Below are 21,252 nucleotides of genomic sequence, written 5' to 3'. Positions count from 1 at the left end.
TAATAGTGTGAGAGTCCAGTCCATAGTGGATCTAACATAATAGTGAGAGTCCAGTCCATAGTGGATCTAACATAATAGTGAGAGTCCAGTCCATAGTGGATCTAACATAATAGTGAGAGTCCAGTCCATAGTGGATCTAACATAATAGTGTGAGTCCAGTCCATAGTGGATCTAACATAATAGTGAGAGTCCAGTCCATAGTGGATCTAACATAATAGTGAGAGTCCAGTCCATAGTGGATCTAACATAATAGTGAGAGTCCAGTCCATAGTGGATCTAACATAATAGTGAGAGTCTAGTCCATAGTGGATCTAACATAATAGTGTGAGAGTCCAGTCCATAGTGGATCTAACATAATAGTGAGAGTCCAGTCCATAGTGGATCTAACATAATAGTGAGAGTCCAGTCCATAGTGGATCTAACATAATAGTGAGAGTCCAGTCCATAGTGGATCTAACATAATAGTGTGAGTCCAGTCCATAGTGGATCTAACATAATAGTGAGAGTCCAGTCCATAGTGGATCTAACATAATAGTGAGAGTCCAGTCCATAGTGGATCTAACATAATAGTGTGAGAGTCCAGTCCATAGTGGATCTAACATAATAGTGTGAGAGTCCAGTCCATAGTGGATCTAACATAATAGTGTGTGAGTCCAGTCCATAGTGGATCTAACATAATAGTGTGTGAGTCCAGTCCATAGTCGATCTAACATAATAGTGAGAGTCCAGTCCATAGTGGATCTAACATAATAGTGTGACAGTCCAGTCCATAGTGGATCTAACATAATAGTGAGAGTCCAGTCCATAGTGGATCTAACATAATAGTGTGAGAGTCCAGTCCTTAGTGGATCTAACATAATAGTGAGAGTCCAGTCCATAGTGGATCTAACATAATAGTGTGAGAGTCCAGTCCATAGTGGATCTAACATAATAGTGTGAGAGTCCAGTCCATAGTGGATCTAACATAATAGTGAGAGTCCAGTCCATAGTGGATCTAACATAATAGTGAGAGTCCAGTCCATAGTGGATCTAACATAATAGTGTGAGAGTCCAGTCCATAGTGGATCTAACATAATAGTGAGAGTCCAGTCCATAGTGGATCTAACATAATAGTGTGAGTCCAGTCCATAGTGGATCTAACATAATAGTGTGAGAGTCCAGTCCATAGTGGATGTAACATAATAGTGTGAGGGTCCAGTCCATAGTGGATCTAACATAATAGTGTGAGAGTCCAGTCCATAGTGGATCTAACATAATAGTGTGAGAGTCCAGTCCATAGTGGATCTAACATAATAGTGTGAGAGTCCAGTCCATAGTGGATCTAACATAATAGTGAGAGTCCAGTCCATAGTGGATCTAACATAATAGTGAGAGTCCAGTCCATAGTGGATCCAACATAATAGTGAGAGTCCAGTCCATAGTGGATCTAACATAATAGTGAGAGTCCAGTCCATAGTGGATCTAACATAATAGTGAGAGTCCAGTCCATAGTGGATCTAACATAATAGTGAGAGTCCAGTCCATAGTGGATCTAACATAATAGTGAGAGTCCAGTCCATAGTGGATCTAACATAATAGTGAGAGTCCAGTCCATAGTGGATCTAACATAATAGTGAGAGTCCAGTCCATAGTGGATCTAACATAATAGTGTGAGAGTCCATAGTGGATCTAACATAATAGAGTCCAGTCCATAGTGGATCTAACATAATAGTGAGAGTCCAGTCCATAGTGGATCTAACATAATAGTGAGAGTCCAGTCCATAGTGGATCTAACATAATAGTGAGAGTCCAGTCCATAGTGGATCTAACATAATAGTGAGAGTCCAGTCCATAGTGGATCTAACATAATAGTGTGAGAGTCCATAGTGGATCTAACATAATAGAGTCCAGTCCATAGTGGATCTAACATAATAGTGAGAGTCCAGTCCATAGTGGATCTAACATAATAGTGAGAGTCCAGTCCATAGTGGATCTAACATAATAGAGTCCAGTCCATAGTGGATCTAACATAATAGAGTCCAGTCCATAGTGGATCTAACATAATAGAGTCCAGTCCATAGTGGATCTAACATAATAGAGTCCAGTCCACAGTGGGGCCAGCAGATCATCATCTTGAGTGGAGACAGGTCAGCAGTGCAGATACGTCCCCAACTGATGCACGGTCCACCCTGGGTCCCAACTTTGGACAGCTAGCGCCTCATATGTGGTCACCTGATAACCTCTCCAGGCCGGCGAGGGGGGCAGAGCACAGAAGAGAGACAGCAGATCAACTTGTCTAAAAGGGGGGTCTATTTAAAGGCTAGAGTAGATAAATGAGTTTTCAGTTGGGACTTAAATGCTTGTACATTCCACAGTACTGGAGCCCCAGTACAAAAACCCTCTATAGACTTTTTGGGGGGGTCTTTGGGAGTCTATAGCAAGCTGGAGTTGTGAGAAGGCAGACTTGTTCCCGGGACATATGGGACAATACAATCAGCAAGGTAGGATGGAGCTAGACCGTGTAGTATTTTACACCTAAGTAGTAAAACCTTAAAGGTACATCTTTAGTAAATAGTCTCCTGTCTTTATTTAGTCCTTCTCCATCTAAAGACACAGAATAGAGGCTCACATTGGAAAGGAAGTGATTGTTGTTGTGTGTTGTAGACGAGCTGCAGAAGTTCATGGAGGAAGTGAAGTCTCTGGGCTACCAGGACACACCCAGGTATGACAAGTTGCGCACCATCCTCCAGGCAGGACTGACTACCATCCGGGCGGTAGATGACGGCAACCTCGACTTCACCGCTGGAACACAAACATCTGGCAAAGTGAGTTCACATTTCTCTACTTTGATGTGTTTTGAAGTGATCCAGGTTTGGTCTCGGTCTACTAAACACCCCAACTTCCCTGCACAAGGATTACCTCGTTAACCTCGTTAACCTCCTGACCAGTCCATCTGCTTCCTGGGATGACCACTCAACTCTGACTCATTTCATCTGGCGCTGTCATAATAATAATAATAGTCTAAAAAATTTGTAATAATAAAAAGAAACTGTCATAATAATAATAGTGTAAAAAAATAGTAATAATAAAAGATAATAAAAATAAATAAAATATAAAACTAGAAACAGCCCAGTAGCTAGAACCAGCATGCATGTCTATAAAATCTAGTTTGCACTTGGTCTGTATCATTTCTATTATCATCATTATTAACTCATTTTTTAAAAATTATTTTTATTTTCCTATTTTAATGATGTTGGATCTATGTTGTTGTTGTTGTTGTTGTTGTTGTTGTTGTTGTTGTTGTTGGGGACAAGTGTTGTAAATGAGCTTTGGCTACAAACACTATGATGCATACATTGGATAACTGTTTCAGTTTTTTGTATCTGTCCCGATTTCAAATAAACCTTAAAAAGGCTTTTTTTTAAAAGATGGGTTTTTAAGCCTTTTTTAAAGGCATCCACAGTCTGAGGTGCCCTCAGGCGGTCAGGGAGAGCTTTCCATAGACTGGGAGCAGCGGAGCAGAAAGCCCGGTCTCCCATAGTGCGTAGCTTTGTCCGTGGAGGTTGGAGGAGGTTAGCCTGGTGTCGTGTGGAGGATTTGGGGGCGAGCACTTCTTTGAGGTAGAGGGGGGGTTATGTCCATGGAGGCACTGGTGAGTTAGACATCCTTGCAAGTGCTGACTAATTGTGATGAAAACAACTGTAGACTGTGAGGAATATGACTGTAGTCACCTGCTAGCCCATTAGCACCTGCAGTGTCTGCTGTTTGGACACATGTAGGTGATGCTTGTCAAAAAGTGAGATGTCTTCCTGCTCCAGGGGCTGATGAAGAGGAAGAACGCGGCAGAGATGAGTCAAGACACTGATGACGCTCCAACAAAAAGGAGAAAAGTCTTCAAGAAGAAAGGTAATGTCTTGTTTTCCCTCCTAAATCTGACTGTGACGGTATACGGATGTGGCAAACTATCACAATATCTATATTACTGTTGTAACTATACCCAAATTATTTTCATACTTTTTGGTATTTTTCTAAAGAAAGAGGACTCTAGTGTTCTCGTGAGACGTGTAAAAACGCCAACTCAACACCAAGCCAAACCGGAGTCAATGAAGAGAACGTCGTTGTAAGCTTGACCATTTACTTTTGACAATTCCTTCATAGACAAGATGGTGAAAAACTGAAAAGAACAAGAGACACAACAAACAAAACACTTATTGCCTCTCTACATATTCCTTTACAATGACATATAAAAATGTAACGGTAATGTCGGAAAATGTCCAGCAGAGGGAGACTCCCGTCTGCCTAAATGACTTGAACACATTGTATCTAGTTCGACAATTATATTTAACATATCGGCACTATTACACTTTTTGAACGTGTCTGACATGTTGTTAACTTATTAAAGACAACTTACGGCATTGCTTCTTCGCCGCTTTGTGTAGGATGGCAACAGAAAGTACTACAGAAGACCACAAAGTGTATCTCTAGCTTTCGAACAAATACCGGAAGTCAACCAACAGGAAGTAATTTAGCGGAAGTGACATCATCTAACTGCTGTTTACCGATTATAAAGTACAATAAATATAAACAACTTTAACTCCCAATTAAAGCATTGTAGTTATTAATACAAAATATTATCAAGTAATACAAAAATATTATAATGTAATTACGTAAATAATATTAACAGTTGACTTCAGGACAACACAAGGACCACAAAAATTGTCATTCTTGTCTTTAAAGGCCTACTGAAATGAGATGTTCTTATTTAAAGGGGGATAGCAGCTCCATTCTATGTGTCATACTTCATCATTTCGTGATATTGCCATATTTTTGCAGGAAGGATTTAGTAGAGAACATGGAGGATAAAGTTGGCAACTTTCGGTGCTAAGAGAAAAGCCCTGCCTGTACCGGAAGTAGCAGACGGTGACATCACATGTTGATGAATCCTCACATATTCACATTGACTTTAATGGGAGCCTCCAACAAAAACAGCTATTCAGACCGAGAAAACAACAATTTCCCCATTAATTTCAGCGAAGATGAAAGATTTGTGTTTGAGGATATTGATAGTGACAGACTAGGAAAAAATAATAAAAAAAGTTTGGGACGGATTCTGATGTTTTTAGACACATTTACTAGGATAATTGTGGGAAATCCCTTATCTTTCTATTGTGTTGCTAGTGTTTTAGTGAGTTTAACAGTACCTGATAGTCGGAGGGGTGTGTCCATGGGTGTGTTGACGTGCAGTGTCTCAGGGGAGTCGACGGCAGCTTTATGGACGCCACAAGCTCAGCTGATCTCCGGTAAGACGACTTTTTACCACAATTTTCTCACCGAAACCTGCTGGTTGACACTCGGTTGGGATCCATGTCCGCTCTGATCCATAGTAAAGTTTCACCTCCAGGAATTTTAAAGAAGGAATCACCGTGTGTTTGTGTGGCTAAAGGCTAAAGCTTCCCAACTCTGTCTTTCTACTTTGACTTCTCCAATATTAATTGAACAAATTGCAAAGGATTCAGCAACACAGATGTCCAAAATACTGTGTAATTATGCCGTTAAAGCAGACCACTTTTAGCTGTGTGTGTGTGCAGCGCTCATATTCATAACAGCCCGTGACGTCACGCGTACACGTCAGCATTACGCGACGTTTTAAAAAAAAAACTTTAAAATTGCAATTTAGTAAACTAAAGCGGCCGTATTGGCATGTGTTGCAATGTTAATATTTCATCATTGATATATAAACTATCAGACTGCGTGGTCGCTAGTAGTGGCTTTCAGTAGGTCTTTAAAGGACGAAAAAATGTTAGTGTAGATGAAACATATGTTTATTATTATCATTTAGTCCTTCAATAAAATGTTGAACATACTAGACATCTTGTCTTTTAGTAGTAAGTAAACAAACAAAGACTCCTAATTAGTCTGCAGTAACATATTGTGTCATTTATACACCTATTATTGTATACACATTATGAGGGACAAACTGTAAAAATGGATTATTAATTCATTTACTGTTAATATCTTCCCATTTTCTCTTTTAACATGTTCTATCTACACTTCTGTTCAAATGTAATAATCACTTATTCTTCTCTTCTTTGATACTTGACATTAGTTTTGGACGATACCTCACATTTAAGTTATATTTATATAGCGCCTTTTCTCTAGTGACTCAAAGCACTTTACATAAACCCAATATCTAATTTTTACATTTAAAGCAGTGTGGGTGGCACTGGGAGCAGGTGGGTCAAGTGTCTTGCCCAAGGACACAAAAGCAGTGACTAGGAGGGCGGAAGCGGGGATTGAACCTGCAACCCTCAAGTTGCTGGCACGGCCGCTCTACCAACCGAGCTATAGCGCCCCTTGGTATGGAACCGATACCAAGTATTTACAGGATCATACATTGGTCATATTCAAAGTCCTCATGTGTCCACAAACATATTTACTGACTTTATAAACATAATATGAATGTTATACAAAGGATAAAAAAAAGTAAAAATATTGATGTAATCATGGCAGTATCGACTAGATACTTGGTATCATCACAGTGGATGTCAGGTGTCGATCCAGCCATTGCATTTACATTCAGGAGTGCTGGCTTGTTGCTGGCAGTGAGCTGTTGTATCCTCCTCCGCTGTGTAGTGAAGCATGTCTGCTATTCCTCGTCCTCCACTGATAATAATACATGTGCAGTGATCTATTGTATCCTCCTCCGCTGTGTAGTGAAGCATGTCTGCTATTGCTCGTCCTCCAGTGATAATAATACATGTGCAGTGATCTATTGTATCCTCCTCCGCTGTGTAGTGAAGCATGTTTAGCTATTGCTCGTCCTCCACTGATAATAATACATGTGCAGTGATCTATTGTATCCTCCTCCGCTGTGTAGTGAAGCATGTCTGCTATTGCTCGTCCTCCAGTGATAATAATACATGTGCAGTGATCTATTGTATCCTCCTCCGCTGTGTAGTGAAGCATGTCTGCTATTCCTCGTCCTCCACTGATAATAATACATGTAAGAAACTTAATTTGTACACCCTGGACAAGTCACCACCTCATCGCATATATATTTATATTTAAATGTACATATATACCTGCAGCTTATAGTCCGGTGTCTAATATATGGAACACCGTTTTTTTCTTCTGGAATTTAGTGGGTGTGGCTTGAATACTGGTGTGTTCTATAGTCTGGAAAATGTGGTAGTTAAGGACGTCCTAAGGTTCCTGCTCATGTTGTATTTGAAGAATATCAGTATTGGCTCCAACATAGATACAAAGATGAAAGTTGTATTAGGGCAGTCTTGAAATAAGCAGCATTGTTTTGTCTTGATGCAGACGTGAGTGGTGTGAAGAGTCCTACAAAGTCCCAAACATCCAAGAAGGCTGCAAGCACCGCAATGCAGGAAGACTCTGAGACCACCAAGGACTCACCTGTACTCGTTAAGAAACCTCGAGGCAGGCCCAGGAAGATCTCCTAAGTGCCACATTTCCTTAAAGCCACCGTGCACATCAACTTATTCTTGTTTTGTTTGCTTCACTCACTTTGTTTGTATCTTCTGGGCTTGAAGGTTGAGGAGCTGCAGCTGGCATTAGAATAGTTCTCATTTATATTCTACTTCTTTCTTTCTGGGCTCCAACAGATTTGACAGTAATAAAGACCTTTTGCTTTAATGGCCCTTGTACTAATTGTTGCCCAAGACTTGTTTGCAGGGACTGAAGGACCACTCGCATCATTGTTTCACACACCAGGACTATGTCAGACCTGAGTGTGGTCACCTCCATGTTGTCTGGGAACTTGAACCTGGTTGTTTCAGACACCAGGACTATGTCAGACTTGAGTGTGGTCACCTCCATGTTGTCTGGGAACTTGAACCTGGTTGTTTCAGACACCAGGACTATGTCAGACCTGAGTGTGGTCACCTCCATGTTGTCTGGGAACTTGAACCTGGTTGTTTCAGACAACAGGACTATGTCAGACCTGAGTGTGGTCACCTCCATGTTGTCTGGGAACTTGAACCTGGTTGTTTCAGACACCAGGACTATGTCAGACCTGAGTGTGGTCACCTCCATGTTGTCTGGGAACTTGAACCTGGTTGTTTCAGACACCAGGACTATGTCAGACCTGAGTGTGGTCACCTCCATGTTGTCTGGGAACTTGAACCTGGTTGTTTCAGACACCAGGACTATGTCAGACCTGAGTGTGGTCACCTCCATGTTGTCTGGGAACTTGAACCTGGTTGTTTCAGACACCAGGACTATGTCAGACCTGAGTGTGGTCACCTGCATGTTGTCTGGGAACTTGAACCTGGTTGTTTCAGACACCAGGACTATGTCAGACCTGAGTGTGGTCACCTCCATGTTGTCTGGGAACTTGAACCTGGTTGTTTCAGACACCAGGACTATGTCAGACCTGAGTGTGGTCACCTCCATGTTGTCTGGGAACTTGAACCTGGTTGTTTCAGACACCAGGACTATGTCAGACCTGAGTGTGGTCACCTCCATGTTGTCTGGGAACTTGAACCTGGTTGTTTCAGACACCAGGACTATGTCAGACCTGAGTGTGGTCACCTCCATGTTGTCTGGGAACTTGAACCTGGTTGTTTCAGACACCAGGACTATGTCAGACCTGAGTGTGGTCACCTCCATGTTGTCTGGGAACTTGAACCTGGTTGTTTCAGACACCAGGACTATGTCAGACCTGAGTGTGGTCACCTCCATGTTCTTTGGGAACTTGAACCTTAGGGTTAGGGCTGATTTAGTTCCACCTGGGTCCCTCCTTGAGTGCTGGATCATTGTACTTGATAGGCTGCTTCCTGTTGCCATTGAAGCTACTTGTACTTGCAGTCCACCTGCATCCCTGCGGTTAACACGGCCAGAAACGCTGGCAAGACTCTGACGGTTCCAACTATACTCACTGTTTATTCCAATAGCTCTTAATCACAGATGTCTCAAAGGGCTTCTCAAACCACAACAGCATCCTTAGGTCTGATCCTAGAAAAATTGAATGATGAGAACGGACCGGAGAAGTGTGAGGTCAGCAGGGGGTCCTCTTGAGTGTAGGGACCTCACCAACTGATGCACAGAGGAGATTTCCACACCGGATCCCGACGCAGAACAGCTAGCATCTCCGTAGAAGCTGATCTGTGGCCACCCGACAACCCCTCCACGCAAGAGAGTGGGGCAGTGCAGAAAAGAGAGGCAGCAGATCAACTGGTCTAAAAAGAGGTCTGTTTAAAGACTAAATGAGTTTTAGGATGTGATTTAATTGCATCTACCAAACCATGTAGCATGATGTGCTAAACAATAAATACAAACTATGAACGTCATAACAATGGCTGCTCTTATTTAGATGATGACTCCAGCATAATCCTCAAAAAATGGAACTTCTCGCGATGAATTGAATGTCAAAGTTGACCAAGTTCTCGGGGTGTAGCCTCAATTCAAGTGAGAGGCATGAACTTTCACCAACTCAGAGGCGATGCAGCAGCTCAGTATGGCAATATAACAGCGTACGCTAGTTACCTCTCTGTGATCACAGCGTTGCTAAAAGTAGTTCCTCGGCTTTAGCGCGCACAATGACAATATTGCTAATACTTGTTAATATGTATGTTAAGTGGGTTTTTTCAAGGGCTTTATGGGTGAACTGGATGACTCCAACAAGCTGCATTTTTAGCTTTAGATTACAAATTGTATGTGTATGTACATAGATATATATATCTATATACATATGTATGTATGTACAGTGGGGCAAACAAGTATTTAGTCAGCCAGCGATTGTGCAAGTTCTCCCACTTCAAATGATGACAGAGGTCTGTCATTTTCATCATAGGTACACTTCAACTGGGAGAGAAAAAATCCAGGAATTCACATTGTAGGAATTTGAAAGAATTTATTTGTAAATGATGGTGGAAAATAAGTATTTGGTCAAGCATTCAAAGCTCTCACTGATGGAAGGAGGTTTTGGCTCCAAATCTCAGGATACATGGCCCCATTCATTCTTTCCTTAACACGGATCAATCGTCCTGTCCCCTTAGCAGAAAAACAGCCCCAAAGCATGATGTTTCCACCCCCATGCTTCACAGTAGGTATGGTGTTCTTGGGATGCAACTCAGTATTCTTCTTCCTCCAAACACCAGCAGTTGAGTTTATACCAAAAATTTCTATTTTGGTTTCATCTGACCACATGACATTCTCCCAATCCTCTGCTGTATCATCCATGTATCCATTTTGGTATCAACTCAACTGGTGGTGTTTGGAGGACGAAGAATACTGAGTTGCATCCCAAGAACATATGTATATATGTGTATGTATGTATGTATGTGTATATGTGAATGTATATGTATGTATGTATGTATATATATATATGTATGTATGTATGTGTATATGTGAATGTATATGTATGTATGTATATATATATATATGTATGTATGTGTATATATATATATATATGTGTATATGTATGTATGTGTATATATATGTATGTATGTGTGTATATATGTATGTATGTGTATGTATATGTATGTATGCATATATATATATTTATGTATGAATTAAATCATTTGTATTCTACATTTATTTAGATGTCATTTTTAATATGCATTGTTGCCTGTATGTTCACACTTGAGGCATACACTGCATATTTGGCACACAAAAGCACCGCTGTGTACTTGTATTTATTTTTATTGTAGTTTGTATTTCCTTATTATTTCTTATTTGTGTGTGTGTGACTGATGTTGTCATGTTCTGTCTCTCCACCTTTAGTCAGTGAAGTAGCTTTCACCCCTGTGGAGTATATTTTGTTCATTCAAGTACACCTGTACCGCAATAATGTTTCTTTTTTGTTTGAAATACATATAATTGAAGTTTATTTTACATTTTATAAACTCTGTCAGAATAAATATCATTTTAAATATATCCTTTATGAAATAGCTATCGTGCTTTATTCCCCTGCAAAGTGTCAGTACCGCTGTAATCCGCTAGGTGGCAGTAAGTCTTTCATCAGAGTGACTTCCGGCCAAGCCAAGAAGAAGAAGAAGTCCTCCACTTCCGGCCCAGAAGTAAACAGGAAGTCATCCAATGGAGGTGTCAGCGGCCAACGGTGGTAAATTAAAGAATAAACTTCATCTTTATCATTTAAATGTGACAAATGTCAAGTTAAACACATTCAACCTAGTGTTACAGTTTATGTGGAATATTATTGGTATGTATTCATTAATATTCACGACGGTGACGTCATGCTAATGAAATATTAGCACATAAACGCAGAATTAAGCGTAAACATCGATACAAACAAATATTTTTAAACCATCTGATTGTGAAGTGTGTCACTATATACTCATTTTTAAACCATCTTTTGAAAAGTGTGTCACTATGTACTCGTGACGTGGAGCCGCTGTCACGTGACGTGTGTTGCCGCGGACTTTATACCGTGTTTCCCTTTTGTCAGGAGCTGTGCTGGCAAACATGAGCGATGTGGCCCAGACAGACTTCATCTACTGCTGCGGCGCCATCACAGAACTTCTTAGATGTGGACCCAAACATCTCAGACCTCAACACAAACTGATGATTCTTCTCATTCCTGGTGAGTCAGCTGCTGATCATCAACATCCTTCCTTCATGCTGCCAATCATCACCTTCTTTCCTTCATGCTGCCAATCATCAACATCCTTCCTTCATGCTGCCAATCATCAACATCCTTCCTTCATGCTGCTGATCATCAACATCCTTCCTTCATGCTGCCAAACACCACCTTCTTTCCTTCATGCTGCCGATCATCAACATCCTTCCTTCATGCTGCCAATCAACATCCTTCCTTCATGCTGCCAATCATCAACATCCTTCCTTCATGCTGCCAATCATCAACATCCTTCCTTCATGCTGCCAATCATCAACATCCTTCCTTCATGCTGCCAATCATCAACATCCTTCCTTCATGCTGCCAATCATCAACATCCTTCCTTCATGCTGCCAATCATCAACATCCTTCCTTCATGCTGCCAATCATCAACATCCTTCCTTCATGCTGCCAATCATCAACATCCTTCCTTCATGCTGCCAATCATCAACATCCTTCCTTCATGCTGCCAATCATCAACATCCTTCCTTCATGCTGCCAATCATCAACATCCTTCCTTCATGCTGCCAATCATCGACATCCTTCCTTCATGCTGCCAATCATCAACATCCTTCCTTCATGCTGCCAATCATCAACATCCTTCCTTCATGCTGCCAATCATCAACATCCTTCCTTCATGCTGTCAATCATCAACATCCTTCCTTCATGCTGCCAATCATCAACATCCTTCCTTCATGCTGCAATCCTCCTTCATGCTGCCAATCATCAACATCCTTCCTTCATGCTGCCAATCATCAACATCCTTCTTCATGCTGCCAATCATCAACATCCTTCCTTCATGCTGCCAATCATCAACATCCTTCCTTCATGCTGCCAATCATCAACATCCTTCCTTCATGCTGCCAATCATCAACATCCTTCCTTCATGCTGCCAATCATCAACATCCTTCCTTCATGCTGCCAATCATCAACATCCTTCCTTCATGCTGCCAATCATCAACATCCTTCTTTCATGCTGCCAATCATCAACATCCTTCCTTCATGCTGCCAATCATCAACATCCTTCCTTCATGCTGCCAATCATCAACATCCTTCTTCATGCTGCCAATCATCAACATCCTTCCTTCATGCTGCCAATCATCAACATCCTTCCTTCATGCTGCCAATCATCGACATCCTTCCTTCATGCTGCCAATCATCAACATCCTTCCTTCATGCTGCCAATCATCAACATCCTTCCTTCATGCTGCCAATCATCAACATCCTTCCTTCATGCTGCCAATCATCAACATCCTTCCTTCATGCTGCCAATCATCAACATCCTTCCTTCATGCTGCCAATCATCAACATCCTTCCTTCATGCTGCCAATCATCAACATCCTTCCTTCATGCTGCCAATCATCAACATCCTTCTTCATGCTGCCAATCATCACCTTCTTTCATTCATGCTGCCAATCATCACCTTCTTTCCTGGTGCTGCCAATCAGGGGCCCACAGGACAAAGTGTTGGCACCAGGAATTTTCCAAACGGGGTCCACAATTGGCTGTTGCAACAGTTGATAGACAGTTGCAACAGCCAATCAGATCACAGTAGCTGTTGTGTTGCAACTAAAAGTAGTAAACTCTTGTTGTTAAAGTCCTACTGAAAGCCACTACTAGCCACCACGCAGTCTGATAGTTTATATATCAATGATGAAATATTAACATTGCAACACATGCCAATACGGCCGCTTTAGTTTACTAAATTGCAATTTTAAATTTCGCGTCATGGTATGATGACGCGTATGATGAAGCGTGCGCGTGACGTCACGGATTGTAGCGGACATTTTGATCCAGCACCGTTCACAGCTATAAGTAGTCTGCTTTAATCGCATAATTCCACAGTATTCTTGACATCAGTGTTGCTGAATCTTTTGCAATTTGTTCAAAGAATAATGGAGACGTCAAGAAGAAAGATGTAGGTGGGAAGCGGTGTATTGCGGCCGCCTTTAGCAACACAAACACAGCCGGTGTTTCCTTGTTTATATTCGGCTCTTACTATAGACATGAGAGGAGAGTTTGCATCATTCCTCCTGCAGCTGTGGACTCTCTTGCCTCCTCCCACCGGCCGCCACTGACCGTTGGATGCTTACACCGTGGAGGGAAAAAAAAAAAAATCTCACCCTGGCTGCCTTGTCGAGAAACGTGGCTTCCCTCAGAGACACTGGCGGTCACCACACCCATGGCCACACCCCTCCAACATTCAGGGGCTCTGTTCTCTAAATCCCCTCCGTCCCTCCTCCGGGAGACGGCGGGGATTTAAATGAACATAATTGAAAAAACTGATTGTTTTGACTTTATTAAATGTTTGGCTGGATCTGTATTAAACCAAACTAGTTTCCTTTGAAGTCTTGTATGAATGTACCAGAGCTGTCATCTGTCCTGTGGAGGAATGTAGTCAACCATAGAAGTGGCCCACAATCTCATGAGAAAGTACTGATTTTGAATGGAGAATCCATTCTGAATTGAATGCTTACCCCCAAGAATGGAATGGAATCAAGTGGTGCCCAAGGATGCCCTCCTAACGTGTACGTTTCAACATAATTAGACAGTCAGAAATGTAAAATATTTGACACATTGTCGATTCAGCAACATGCTTTTATAATCTCATATTTGCTAGGAGACCTGGGGGCTGATTAAAATACATTTAATTGATGCGATTTGGTGTCCTTTAAGTATTTTTTAAATGACAGTTGTTATCATGCGTAGAAAATATATAACCAACATATATCCTACATGATAAAAACTTCTGGAACGTCTGGAAGTATGCATTTGTTGCGTCTTTGGCACAGTAGTGAAGCCGCCATGCAGTAAAAAAGATGTTGCGTCAATGTCGACACACTGCACCACTGCTACTAAATGCCCATAAAAAGTGGTAGATGTCTCCTGCTAGACATTATCTGTGTCTGAAAGTGGACTGGCGGAGAGTGACCAAGTGTACTAAAAGCTGTTGGAATACTGCCCTTTTTTAGCACAAGATTGGCAATAAAAGTTACAAATATTGTAGACTTCTTCAGGAGGCTACAATACATCATATTACTTTCATTTGTTTAGAACAAAGGTATTTTGAATGTGTGGCGACTATGATTTTGCCATGGCGGTGCGCCACCTTTAGTTCAATGATATCATCACAGTATGGCCACTACACTTTCAGCCAAAGCTGTCATTAAGTAGAAAGATCATAGCTCTTTGAGCCGCAAGTAAACATAGATTTATCAACATGTTGCACCAAGGTTTAAATGTATCTGTGGTAGGACCCCACTTATGGAGCTGGATTACATGGACTGTCCTTAAGTTCTGCAGTACTTTTGTTGTCAATTCCTCAATGTTTAGCAGAGGTCCAAATGTATCTGTGGTAGGACACCACTTATGGAGCTGGATTACATGGACTGTCCTTAAGTTCTGCAGTACTTTTGTTGTCAATTCCTCAATGTTTAGCAGAGGTCCAAATGTATCTGTGGTAGGACACCACTTATGGAGCTGGATTACATGGACTGTCCTTAAGTTCTGCAGTACTTTTGTTGTCAATTCCTCAATGTTTAGCAGAGGTCCAAATGTATCTGTGGTAGGACACCACTTATGGAGCTGGATTACATGGACTGTCCTTAAGTTCTGCAGTACTTTTGTTGTCAGCCCATTCATGTCTTTGTCTTCCATCCAGGTAACCCTGGGTCCTTGGCTTCTACAGAACCTTCCTGTGACACTTTGGAGTCTCCTTGGCAAACAGCACCCTGTGTGGGCTGTGAGTCATGCCGGACACTGTGTGCCCCCCGCATCCATGGACATGGTCCAAGGTACAACCTGGGGACGAATTCAATACTTGAAATAATTGATAGGTGTTGTTGTTCCAGTTACCTCCTCAACAGTCTGTATGTTGTGTATTCATACTATGTGTTGTTGTTCCAGTTACCTCCTCAACAGTCTGTATGTTGTGTATTCATACTATGTGTTGTTGTTCCAGATGTCTCCTCAACAGTCTGTATGTTGTGTATTCATACTATGTGTTGTTGTTCCAGATGTCTCCTCAACAGTCTGTATGTTGTGTATTCATACTATGTGTTGTTGTTCCAGATGTCTCCTCAACAGTCTGTATGTTGTGTATTCATACTATGTGTTGTTGTTCCAGATGTCTCCTCAACAGTCTGTATGTTGTGTATTCATACTATGTGTTGTTGTTCCAGATGCCTCCTCAACAGTCTGTATGTTGTGTATTCATACTATGTGTTGTTGTTCCAGTTACCTCCTCAACAGACTGTATGTTGTGTATTCATACTATGTGTTGTTGTTCCAGATGTCTCCTCAACAGTCTGTATGTTGTGTATTCATACTATGTGTTGTTGTTCCAGATGCCTCCTCAACAGTCTGTATGTTGTGTATTCATACTATGTGTTGTTGTTCCAGATGTCTCCTCAACAGTCTGTATGTTGTGTATTCATAGTATGTGTTGTTGTTCCAGATGCCTCCTCAACAGTCTGTATGTTGTGTATTCATAGTATGTGTTGTTGTTCCAGATGTCTCCTCAACAGTCTGTATGTTGTGTATTCATAGTATGTGTTGTTGTTCCAGATGCCTCCTCAACAGTCTGTATGTTGTGTATTCATAGTATGTGTTGTTGTTCCAGATGTCTCCTCAACAGTCTGTATGTTGTGTATTCATACTATGTGTTGTTGTTCCAGATGCCTCCTCAACAGTCTGTATGTTGTGTATTCATACTATGTGTTGTTGTTCCAGATGTCTCCTCAACAGTCTGTATGTTGTGTATTCATACTATGTGTTGTTGTTCCAGATGTCTCCTCAACAGTCTGTATGTTGTGTATTCATACTATGTGTTGTTGTTCCAGATGTCTCCTCAACAGTCTGTATGTTGTGTATTCATACTATGTGTTGTTGTTCCAGATGCCTCCTCAACAGTCTGTATGTTGTGTATTCATACTATGTGTTGTTGTTCCAGTTACCTCCTCAACAGACTGTATGTTGTGTATTCATACTATGTGTTGTTGTTCCAGATGTCTCCTCAACAGTCTGTATGTTGTGTATTCATACTATGTGTTGTTGTTCCAGATGCCTCCTCAACAGTCTGTATGTTGTGTATTCATACTATGTGTTGTTGTTCCAGATGTCTCCTCAACAGTCTGTATGTTGTGTATTCATAGTATGTGTTGTTGTTCCAGATGCCTCCTCAACAGTCTGTATGTTGTGTATTCATAGTATGTGTTGTTGTTCCAGATGTCTCCTCAACAGTCTGTATGTTGTGTATTCATACTATGTGTTGTTGTTCCAGATGCCTCCTCAACAGTCTGTATGTTGTGTATTCATACTATGTGTTGTTGTTCCAGTTACCTCCTCAACAGACTGTATGTTGTGTATTCATACTATGTGTTGTTGTTCCAGATGTCTCCTCAACAGTCTGTATGTTGTGTATTCATACTATGTGTTGTTGTTCCAGATGCCTCCTCAACAGTCTGTATGTTGTGTATTCATACTATGTGTTGTTGTTCCAGTTACCTCCTCAACAGACTGTATGTTGTGTATTCATACTATGTGTTGTTGTTCCAGATGTCTCCTCAACAGTCTGTATGTTGTGTATTCATAGTATGTGTTGTTGTTCCAGATGCCTCCTCAACAGTCTGTATGTTGTTTATTCATACTATGTGTTGTTGTTCCAGATGTCTCCTCAACAGTCCTGTATGTTGTGTATTCATAGTATGTGTTGTTGTTCCAGATGCCTCCTCAACAGTCTGTATGTTGTGTATTCATAGTATGTGTTGTTGTTCCAGATGTCTCCTCAACAGTCTGTATGTTGTGTATTCATACTATGTGTTGTTGTTCCAGATGCCTCCTCAACAGTCTGTATGTTGTGTATTCATAGTATGTGTTGTTGTTCCAGATGCCTCCTCAACAGTCTGTATGTTGTGTATTCATAGTATGTGTTGTTGTTCCAGATGTCTCCTCAACAGTCTGTATGTTGTGTATTCATACTATGTGTTGTTGTTCCAGATGCCTCCTCAACAGTCTGTATGTTGTGTATTCATACTATGTGTTGTTGTTCCAGATGTCTCCTCAACAGTCTGTATGTTGTGTATTCATACTATGTGTTGTTGTTCAGATGCCTCCTCAACAGTCTGTATGTTGTGTATTCATACTATGTGTTGTTGTTCCAGATGCCTCCTCAACAGTCTGTATGTTGTGTATTCATACTATGTGTTGTTGTTCCAGATGCCTCCTCAACAGACTGTATGTTGTGTATCCATAGTATGTGTTGTTGTTCCAGATGTCTCATCAACAGTCTGTATGTTGTGTATCCATAGTATGTGTTGTTGTTCCAGATGCCTCCTCAACAGTCTGTATGTTGTGTATTCATACTATGTGTTGTTGTTCCAGATGCCTCCTCAACAGTCTGTATGTTGTGTATTCATACTATGTGTTGTTGTTCCAGATGCCTCCTCAACAGTCTGTATGTTGTGTATTCATACTATGTGTTGTTGTTCCAGATGCCTCCTCAACAGACTGTATGTTGTGTATCCATAGTATGTGTTGTTGTTCCAGATGCCTCCTCAACAGTCTGTATGTTGTGTATTCATACTATGTGTTGTTGTTCCAGATGCCTCCTCAACAGTCTGTATGTTGTGTATTCATACTATGTGTTGTTGTTCCAGATGCCTCCTCAACAGTCTGTATGTTGTGTATTCATACTATGTGTTGTTGTTCCAGATGTCTCCTCAACAGTCTGTATGTTGTGTATCCATAGTATGTGTTGTTGTTCCAGATGCCTCCTCAACAGACTGTATGTTGTGTATCCATAGTATGTGTTGTTGTTCCAGATGTCTCATCAACAGTCTGTATGTTGTGTATCCATAGTATGTGTTGTTGTTCCAGATGCCTCCTCAACAGTCTGTATGTTGTGTATTCATACTATGTGTTGTTGTTCCAGATGCCTCCTCAACAGTCTGTATGTTGTGTATTCATACTATGTGTTGTTGTTCCAGATGCCTCCTCAACAGTCTGTATGTTGTGTATTCATACTATGTGTTGTTGTTCCAGATGCCTCCTCAACAGACTGTATGTTGTGTATCCATAGTATGTGTTGTTGTTCCAGATGCCTCCTCAACAGTCTGTATGTTGTGTATTCATACTATGTGTTGTTGTTCCAGATGCCTCCTCAACAGTCTGTATGTTGTGTATTCATACTATGTGTTGTTGTTCCAGATGCCTCCTCAACAGACTGTATGTTGTGTATCCATAGTATGTGTTGTTGTTCCAGATGTCTCATCAACAGTCTGTATGTTGTGTATCCATAGTATGTGTTGTTGTTCCAGATGCCTCCTCAACAGGGTCCAAGACGTGTTTGGTCTTGATGGGCAGATAGAACACAAAGTGACTTTCCTCAGGCAGTATGTCCCAAGGACACCAAGCTGGTCCTGGTTGGACACTCCATTGGTTGCTACATCATTTTGGAGATCTTGAAGAGGGATCCAAGTCTCCAGGTATAGTATGTCCTGTTTGCCGTACAGCAGGTGAAAACAAATGAAAGTAATATAATGTATTGTAGCCTCCAGAAGAAGTCTAAAATCCACTGCACACTAATTTTAACTTTTATTGCCAATCTTATTGTATTTTTGTCAATGTTAGCATTCATGCTTCTGCTACTAAAGTGCAGGATGGACAGTATCGCCATTTTAGAGCTCCGTCTGTGTAATAATGAAAGTTGCTGCTGATTGTGTGAAGGAAATTGGTTGTTTGTCACTTCCTGTTGTTTATGATCCGTGTGTGGAAAGGTCTGCAGCATCTCCAAGTGATATCAAGTGGAGCCAGCAAGAGCAGCTCTCAGTCTCAGACGGAGTTGTTTTATGAAGTAGCATCGTGAAACAACACGAAACGACATGAAACAAAAACCTCTATGTAGGTCTCACTTAGACCTAGATTTCATACACTGACATCCGTCAGCAAAAATCAACAGGAAGTTTGCAATTCCCCCTTCAAAACAAACGTTTTGTAAAAGCACTCACATTTGCCTCTTTGAGCTGTAATTTGACCCCCTTAACATGCTTCAAAACTCACCAAACTGGACACACATATCAGGACTAGCGAAAATTGCAATCTAATCAAAAAACCTTACCCCAAAACTCAAAATTGCGCTCTAGTGCCCCCTAGGAATGAAACATAGACAAAATTGCTCCTAGGAAGAAAACACAGACAAAACTGCCTGTAACTTCCAGTAGAAATGTCGTAGCGACATGAAACAAAAACCTCTATGTAGGTCTCACTTAGACCTAGATTTCATACGCGGACATCCTTCAGAAAAAATCACCAGGAAGTTTGCAATTCCGCCTTGAAAACAAAAGTTTTGTAAAAACACTCACCTTTGCCTCTTTGAGCTGTAATTTGACCCCCTTAACATGCTTCAAAACTCACCAAACTGGACACACACATCAGGACTGGAGAAAATTGCGATCTAATCAAAAATCCTGACCCCAAAACACAAAATTGCGCTCTAGTGCCCCCTAGGAATAAAACACAGACAAAATTGCTCCTAGGAAGAAAAACACAGACAAAACTGCATGTAACTTCCAGTGGGAATGTCGTAGCGACATGAAACAAAAACCTCTATGTAGGTCTCACTTAGACCTAGATTTCATACGCTGACATCCTTCAGCAAAAATCAACAGGAAGTTGGCAATTCCCCCTTCAAAACAAAAGTTAGTAAAAACCAGTCACCTTTTTACAAACATTATCTCCCTGAGCGTGTTTGTCGTGTCGGCTTCAAACTACCACAGGAGAGAGATTGAACCCTTCTGATTAAAAGTTGATGAAAGAGTTTTAATTACTGCTACAGTTATGATTTTTTCAGCCTTCAGAGAACCGCTGCGCTGAAAACCATTTCAAAGATGGCCGCTGTGCGCAGACACAGTGAGGGAGACGGTTCTATATTTTGTTTTTTCCATACCGTCTGCTGCTGGTGCGCACGCACCAACATTCATGAGGGAGGGGCTATTTGCCTGCATATCGTAAAAACAAGCGTCCAACATTTTACAACAAATTGTAAACTTGTAGGTGCCGACCATCATGGCCGAGTTGCGACGAGAGAGTGTGTCCATGTTCAGATATTAGAAGTCTATCTGTTTGTTAATAGTAGCTACTAGCCGTACCCATGTCTTTTCAATGGGCGGTTAGCATCGGGTTTTAATCCCCTTTCCTCCTATGTTTCTGCTCCGATTGAATTTCTTTGTATGTTGAGTCTTTATTTTGTGTACTTACATAAGGTGCCTGACTGTTGTGGCCTTTTAAGGCCATCTGCACTTTTTATGCACCGAGCTTGTAGGTCTATCTGTTTGCTAATAGTTCTACCGCTTATCCGGGATTGGGTCGCGGGGGCAGCAGCCGAAGTGGTCCCGTCTTTAATATTTTTGTTTCTTTTGCTGCAGGTTGTGAAGGCGGTCCTGCTTTTCCCCACCATCGAACGCATGGCCCAGACTCCTCAAGGGAAGGCCATGACACCTTTCCTGTGCCACCTGCGCTACATGGCCTACCTGCCCATCTTTCTTCTCTCTCTGCTGCCTGAGGCGCTCAAAAGAAGTCTGGTCAGACTGGTTCTTGGTGGACTTGGCTGTCCGGATCAGTCCGTAGTCCAAGCTGCTGTGGGCCTCCTCAGTGGCGACTGTGCAGGTTGTTTT

General features: G+C 41.4%; 2 protein-coding genes and 1 long non-coding RNA gene across 3 annotated transcripts in view; 2 read left to right on the top strand and 1 right to left on the bottom strand.

Annotated features, from left to right (window-relative positions):
- The window catches only part of LOC133541953 (serine/threonine-protein kinase VRK1-like), a 29,438-nt gene extending 21,800 nt beyond the window's left edge, over positions 1–7,638 (top strand). The window contains exons 11-13 of the mRNA XM_061885690.1: positions 2,644–2,804; positions 3,798–3,885; positions 7,303–7,638. Coding sequence (XP_061741674.1) covers positions 2,644–2,804; positions 3,798–3,885; positions 7,303–7,445 — 392 coding nt within the window. The 3' untranslated portion in view covers positions 7,446–7,638. The remainder of the gene's footprint in view (positions 1–2,643; positions 2,805–3,797; positions 3,886–7,302) is intronic.
- On the bottom strand, positions 2,543–4,509 carry LOC133541954 (uncharacterized). The gene is made up of 3 exons (XR_009804020.1): positions 4,391–4,509; positions 3,711–3,800; positions 2,543–2,781 (listed from the first exon to the last, which is right to left on the bottom strand). It is a non-coding gene; the product is annotated as an uncharacterized LOC133541954 (long non-coding RNA).
- A 3,292-nt stretch (positions 7,639–10,930) lies between the features above and the next one.
- ldah (lipid droplet associated hydrolase) overlaps positions 10,931–21,252 on the top strand; it is a 10,456-nt gene continuing 134 nt past the window's right edge. Inside the window, 8 exon segments of the mRNA XM_061886889.1 lie at positions 10,931–11,068; positions 11,414–11,552; positions 15,243–15,277; positions 15,280–15,375; positions 15,763–15,784; positions 18,913–18,974; positions 18,977–19,065; positions 21,004–21,244. Of these exon segments, the coding sequence (XP_061742873.1) occupies positions 11,044–11,068; positions 11,414–11,552; positions 15,243–15,277; positions 15,280–15,375; positions 15,763–15,784; positions 18,913–18,974; positions 18,977–19,065; positions 21,004–21,244 (709 nt within the window). The 5' untranslated portion in view covers positions 10,931–11,043.

Source organism: Nerophis ophidion, linkage group LG24, assembly GCF_033978795.1.
Source record: "Nerophis ophidion isolate RoL-2023_Sa linkage group LG24, RoL_Noph_v1.0, whole genome shotgun sequence".
NCBI classification, from domain to species: Eukaryota; Metazoa; Chordata; class Actinopteri; order Syngnathiformes; family Syngnathidae; genus Nerophis; species Nerophis ophidion.
This window is presented reverse-complemented; position numbering and strand designations above follow the sequence as displayed.